The sequence below is a fragment of the Trachemys scripta genome, chromosome 5, assembly GCF_013100865.1.
Source record: "Trachemys scripta elegans isolate TJP31775 chromosome 5, CAS_Tse_1.0, whole genome shotgun sequence".
Lineage (NCBI taxonomy): Eukaryota > Metazoa > Chordata > Testudines > Emydidae > Trachemys > Trachemys scripta.
The window spans coordinates 12,779,558-12,786,150 of record NC_048302.1 but is presented as its reverse complement, the minus strand read 5'-3'; the positions used below and the strand labels follow the sequence as shown (position 1 = coordinate 12,786,150).

Genomic DNA, 6,593 nt, shown 5'->3' with positions numbered 1-6,593 from the left:
AAAAGGGAAAGACTGAATTAGTCCAAATGCAAAAAGTGGGTAAGATTATGCCTAGTAAATGAGGGGCGTGTGGGACTGGAAGTCAGGGAACCCAAATTGGTGCTGGAAATAAGGTTTAATTGGTGAACAAAATAATAAGGTTGAGCTATTCCACCCATCACTCCCTTTTAAGGGTTCTTAAAAAGGGAAGACTTTTGGAGGGGGGAAGGGAGGAATTTTAGCAGAAGCAGCTACCTGCCAACAAGTGCTGCAGTGAGCTTTATCATTACGGCTGCCACTCCTACAACCATCTCCTGAGACTATGGAATTTACTCTAACAATTGGGCCCTCATCATCCTAATCCTGAGATGTCCTGACCAGACTGAGCCAAGAGAGGGACCCAGATGACAGCCATCCCCACTGGCTGCAGCTGAATTCCAAACACCACCTGGGGCATGACCCTCACCCTCTACCCCCTTTTTGTATCCTTTTCCTTCCCCACCTTATTTCTTCTCTTTCCTAGCCCTCTAACAGGAGTCTGGCTTAGCCAGTCAAGACTATTTTGCAACACTGCTGTAAGCCTGTGATGAGAAAGACAGCTAAAAGCAATGCCCTGAACAGCCTGATGCTGGTACAGGTGTGCCAAGTCTTGGAGTGGCTGATATCACATACTATACCTGGGTTTTTCCAGCAGCGAGGTTACTAGTGAGTCCACATCAGGGACAGAAGTTGCATTTTCTCTTTGCAGTTCTTCTCTTTCCTTGCTCGTGGGTGTTTATCTTGTTTGGTCTTTTAGAAAACAGGATTGGACTGTAACAGCCCATTTCAACTAATTTCTCTTTCCCCACCCAAAAAGGACAGTTATTAGTATCTTTACCACTCAAAAAAAAAAAAAGAAAAGTGGTTTCTCAGTGTAAAAAACTACAGCGAAAGGGAAAAGAAACCGTAAAAAAGATTCAACCGTGTGTTACTATGGCAACAAACGGGCCAAGGTCTCTGTATAGCCAAACCTTTTTCAGTGCTGGACAATAACAGGATCATGTCAACATCTTTGACTCTTTGGGCCCATATATTCCATCTAACCTTCAAACCTTTCTGAGTTTGCATAAAGCAATGCATGGTTCAGCCCAACTTTCATGAGAACCAGAAAATTCACTACTTCTGTCTGCTGCGACCTTACTTCTCCCAGGAAGTCCTTTGCCCTAGCCACATCCAATGACAATGTCATTCTATTTGCCTAGGACCAGGAATATTTTAAAATCGTGCTCTTGAAAGGGACTGGATAGGGTGAAAAAATATCTTTGCCTTGATTAGATAGTCAGAGCATGTCTCCTTTCTCCTCTTTGAGAAGGAAGCTTAGGAGGAGGGCCCTACCAAATTTACAGTCCATTTTGGTTAATTTTACAGACCTAGAATTTAAAAATCACAAGTTTCAAGATTTCAGCTATTTAAATCTGAAATTTCATTGTGTTGTCATTGTAGGGGTCCTGACCCAAAAGGAGTTGTGCGGAGGAGGGGGGGTTGCAAAACTTCTGCACTGCTGCTGGTGGGGCACTGCCTTCACAGATGGGCACCCAGCCACCAGCCACTGCTATCCAACCGCCCAGTTCTGGAGGAAGTGTAGAAGGGTAGCAATACCATGACACCATCCCCCACCCCCCAAAAGTAACCTTGCAACCCTCCTGCAACTCCCTTTTGGGTCAGGACCTCCCAAATTTGAGAAACCCTGGTCTCCCCCATGAAATCTGTATAGTATAGGGGTAAAAGCATAGAAAAGACCAGATTTCCACAGTCCCTTATGCATTTTTAGGGCCCTACCAAATTCATGGCCATGCTTATGAGTCAAGAAAGTCTGCTTTGGCAGACGAGATCTGCCCAGGTAGTAACCTGGAACTTACAACACACCTTTGCATGTTATTTTAAGTGCGGGGGGGGTGGAGTCTGCCTTCAGCTGTACAAGAGTACACTCTGCAAACCACAATCCTCTGCATAGTACAGGTAACTAGGCACTAGATAAACATTTTAGTCTGACACAGAAAAGTCAATTGGCAGGGTAGCAGCTCCCACCTCCCAAATTGGAAACCCACCCTGGCTTTGTTCTAGTTGGGTTAACAACCAACCTAGAAGCACGTCTTATGCTAGCGAATCATTGGACTGGAGAGCAGGTGCCAACTGCAGCAGAGAAGTTGAAGTGCCAAAACATTAGAGGTACCCGGGCTTCTTGTGAGCAGCCCACATGGTCCTTCCATGCAGAAGGCTCATTTACAAGGTAAGAAAATCTTTTTAACCCATGTATAACTAAATGACACTAGTGTTTAGGAGTGAAATCCCTGCCTTGGTTAGCTTCTAGAGCAGAGTACTCCCTCTGTTTTGTTTTAAATGTAAACACTACAGATTGATTTTCCCTTCCCACTACCCAAGATAACAATTACAAAGTTCATTTGGAAACCCCTACCTGTTCCCAGTGAGAGGAAAGTCACTTATTAAACATGTCAGGTGGTCACTCCTGAACTTCAGCCTTCTGGAGGCCACCATGATAATCTGAGCTTTCAGGCTGGCCAACTATTCCCTTTTCAGATAGGAGGGTGGGGCTGAGGAAGAGGGGGGGAGACTTTGGGGATCAGGCCCTCTTTCCTCCATAAAGGTCCAGAGCACCTGTCAGGGAACACCTGGGATCTCAAAGGAAGCAGGTCCAGTTACTTTGAATTAACCTTTTAAGACAACTAAGGTTATGTCTAAGGGTCAAACATGAAGGACTGTCAATCTGAAAATATATTACGTTTATTGCTTAATTGTACAGTACAATAAATTAAAAACATTTTATAGCAAGCCACAAGTGCAGTGTAGTTAGCTACACCTCCTCTTGCATTCAGTCCGCTCTTAAACCTTAAGCCAGTCGTACAAAAATTCATCCCACTGCCCCATTCATACAAAGTCAAATTTAGCGTCAAGATTTAACGTGACACAAGGAGCTGTCTGAAGTGCTGCTCTTGCTTTCCTATCTGCCTGGATATCATTAGGCAGATTTTGGTTGGGCTTCAACTGATGAGTCTCCTCACATTGAGGATCCCTTCCTAGAGCCATAACTAACTATAGCAGAGGAGAGATTGGTGGATCAGACACTTCTAGCAGGGATTGGTATATGATGTACAGTAAGGTCTACTATCCAAGAAGGTTCTGCTGGAAACTGGAATAAAATTAGAGGCCCCCATGCTTAGTCTAAGCATTTTCTTTGCTGGGTCAGTAGCTTCCACTGAGATCCTGTTTAATGATATCCCCACCACTGATGGGCGGTTCTATCTTCATGTTCCGTCATTAAGGTTCTGTTGTTACATTCTTCCCAACGTGTGACCTTCCCATTCTCCACCAAAATGAACTTCCACTCTATTTTGGAATCTGCTGGTAAGATAACAGTATCAGACCAGAACCCATCCTTGTCGCACTTGAGTGGTACATAGTTGTGCCAGTGACCAAGACTCTCATGGTCACCAGTGACAGCAATCAGCTGAGCATCGATGTGAGTGATGTAGTGCACACGGAAGTTCACGTGGATATTCTGAGGCATTGGGGGCACAGCGGCAACCCTCTTTGCTTTTGAATCAGCCTCAAGGAAGTCTACTTGTTCCAATTCCTTGTTGCCTTGGCCTATACTGGTGTCGGAGTCATCTGCACTACTGATTTTACTAGCATCTCCCCAGGCTGAGTCTTCAGGAACAACTTCCCATTCCTCATGATCAACCAAGTCCTGATACTCAAGTGTCTGACCTGACTGTTCTTCACTTTTGTCCTCATGCATGTCACTAGAAGGAGATGCTTCGGCCAAAGTGTCCCCACACCGTGTCTCACTCTCCTGTCCCTTTAATAGTGCTGATTCCACTGTAGAGGAACCAAGGGTTTCATTGCTTAAGTATTCATGGTAATTCATTAGCAGGGTGGTAGGTTCTTTGACCAGTAACTCCATTTCAGGAGATTCTCCAGAAACACCATCACTTAGAGATGGGACATGTTCTTCTCTTGGGGTAGTTGCCAGACTCTCTACTGGCTCTGGAGGGCTGGACAGGACGCTGGCAGTCGTTTCCAACAGGGTACACTCACTGTTTTCCAGGAGAGGCTCTAATTAAACACAATATTAAAATACTTAGTTAACCAGAAACAGACAGCCTCTTGGTTTCAGCATTAGGCAACTGAAAGTGTTCACAACTCTCAAGACTTAAGTTACTTTCTAGACACTGCTGTTCCAATTTACTAAGCAAGTGGTTTTTTTTTTAATAATGGAAGCAAATTATATATCCAAGTACTACAGTTACATTACGCAAACATTCTTACAAGACTTGTTTGAAGTTTGTCCTTGCTCTTTAAGGCTAGATTATGATCAGTACTCCCTGCCAAGACCGCATAAACCCAATCTCTACAAATCAGTATATTTACTAGACAGTCCTAACTTCAGAACATTCAAAGCATCCACTATTCTTGTGGGAGTCCCCCTCCTTTTTTAAAAGATCACCTATTCACAACCAGTTAGGCAAGTCAACTCTTGTTTGACATGCAGCTCTAGAAATGCTGAATATTTATATTCTCGATACAAAACCCTAGAACATTCTCCTACCAAAGTTTCTTCCCCCCCCCCCCATGCTTTTAGTTTTCTAGCCATATATATTGTCCCTGAAATAGTCTCTGGCTATTAATGCCAAGCACCCCCAGTTTCCAGTAGCTTCAGATGTGTGTTTTGGTCGCTTAGCAGCTCTGAAGCGCAAGCTACAAGCCTGCTAGAGGATTTTCAGGCCCACAGTTTTAGCTGTTTCCCACCTCCAAGGTTGAGCTACTCTATTTGGCTGAGTCAAGCTCCTATTTGATCCACCCCAACACTAGGGAGCCCAGTGACCCTCTGTGTTACGACAGCTCTACTACTGGGGAGGGACGTTTGTAACCAGGAGGAAAAAACAATCCCCAGCCCACGTGCCTGCCGCCTGCCCCACCTCTGCAGAGGAGTCACAGAAAAGTTTGCAGCGTGTTTCTAAGCCAGGGGCCAGCCGCCCAACCCTGCCAGCCCGGAGCAGCGGCAGCTGAGCTCCCGCACGTCCGCCTGGCAGGGGCAGCCCGGAGGAGACATGACTCACCCCACACCCCCGGCTCGGAGCTGTCTGGCCGGGCGAATGGGCCGCCCGCGGGGCTCGGCAGCGCCGGCTGCTCCCCCAGACCGGAGCGGGGACGGGCGGGGAAGCAGCATCGCACCCACATATCTCCCCGCAGCGCCCGGGGCCGCGCTCTGCACCACGCCTCGCAGCGCCGCACTGCAGCAGCCCGGGGAAGGTGCCCGCAGCTCCGGGCACTGGGGAGACGCCAGCCCAGTGCGCCGGCCGCCTCGGGAGCGGGGACAGGGACCCTGGCCCGGGGAGGCAGAGCCCCGGGCGGGTGGGGGGCGGACAGGCACCCGCACCCCGTCCCGCACCCCGCGTGTGCGGCGCCCCCGGGGACGGGGGGCCCCGGGCCGGTACCTGTTGCTGGTGGCGCAGCTCCGCAGTGCTCGGCGCCCGCGGGCGGCTCCTGGCAGGCGGCCCCGCTGCTGCTGCTGCCGCCCCGCGTCTCGGGGCCCGCGGGCGGCTCCTCCCCGCCCCGGCCGTACCAGAGCCAGGCCAGGAGCGCGGCCACCAGCCCCACCAGCAGCGCCGGCCACAGCCCCACCAGCGGCTCGCCCGCGGGCTGCGCCGGGGAGGCCGCGTCCAGCCGCGGGGCCGGCAGCGGGGAGTCGCCTTGCGCCATGGCTGGGATGCGGAAGCCCCACTGTCCCCTCGAGCCGCCTTATATCTGCTCCCGGGGCTCGCTCGGATCCCGCCCGGGGCTCGCCTGCCCCGCCCGGCCCGCGGGGCGGAGCCGCTCCTCTCCGATCGCTATGAGCCGCCCGCCAGCACCCCCGGCCGGCCAGAGCCTGCCCTCCCCTGACTTGTGTTTTAAACATGTCCAGCAGGTCCCAGGAAAGCCCCTGGGCTGGGAGTAGGGTGCCCAGACAGCAAGTGTGGAAAAGCCGGACAGGAGGTGGAGGGGTAATAGGAGTCTATATAAGAAAAAGACCCAAAAATCGGGACTGGCCCTATAAAATCGGGACATCTGGCCACCCTAGCTAGGATGGGCGGGATCGGGCCGTTGCTTCTTGTTTTGACTTCTTCTTAATCCAAGTTTGGGCCAAGCAAATGATTCCCTTTGCAGACGCTGTACAGTACACCGGCTCCCCACCAAAAGGCTGCCCCTAAAACACTCCGGAGAGCTGCAGGGAGGTTCGGCTCCCAGGGCTGGTTCCAGCAGAGCTGGGGCCCCTGTGAAAGCGGCTCAGAGTATGACCCTGCTCCCAGGCCAGGCCAGCTGGAGGGGGACAGTCCCTGGGGGAAAATAGGTGGTGGCCAAGCTCTTCAGAACTCAGCCATTTGAAAATCAGACTGCTTCATTAGATGCCCAAATGTGAATCCAGGAGCCTATTTGTACAGTCAGGGATAAAGTGTCTAGAACTAGAGGGGGGAAGGACTTGGGGGAATAATAATGGAGCTTTTCTGTTAAACAGTGAGGGGATGGGGTGGGGGGAACCTTGATGTTCCACAGCCAGGTCTGTGTGGTGAAATGGA

At 50.4% G+C, this 6,593-nt stretch overlaps 1 protein-coding gene across 1 annotated transcript; it reads right to left on the bottom strand.

Moving 5' to 3' along the window:
• Nucleotides 1-2,742: 2,742 nt before the first annotated feature.
• STBD1 (starch binding domain 1) lies at nt 2,743-5,754 on the bottom strand. Its single transcript, XM_034772672.1, has 2 exons — nt 5,475-5,754; nt 2,743-4,092 (listed from the first exon to the last, which is right to left on the bottom strand). The coding sequence occupies exons 1-2, from the start codon at nt 5,737-5,739 to the stop codon at nt 3,245-3,247; spliced, it is 1,113 nt and encodes a 370-aa protein (XP_034628563.1). The 5' UTR covers nt 5,740-5,754; the 3' UTR covers nt 2,743-3,244.
• Between the last annotated feature and the right edge of the window lie 839 nt (nt 5,755-6,593).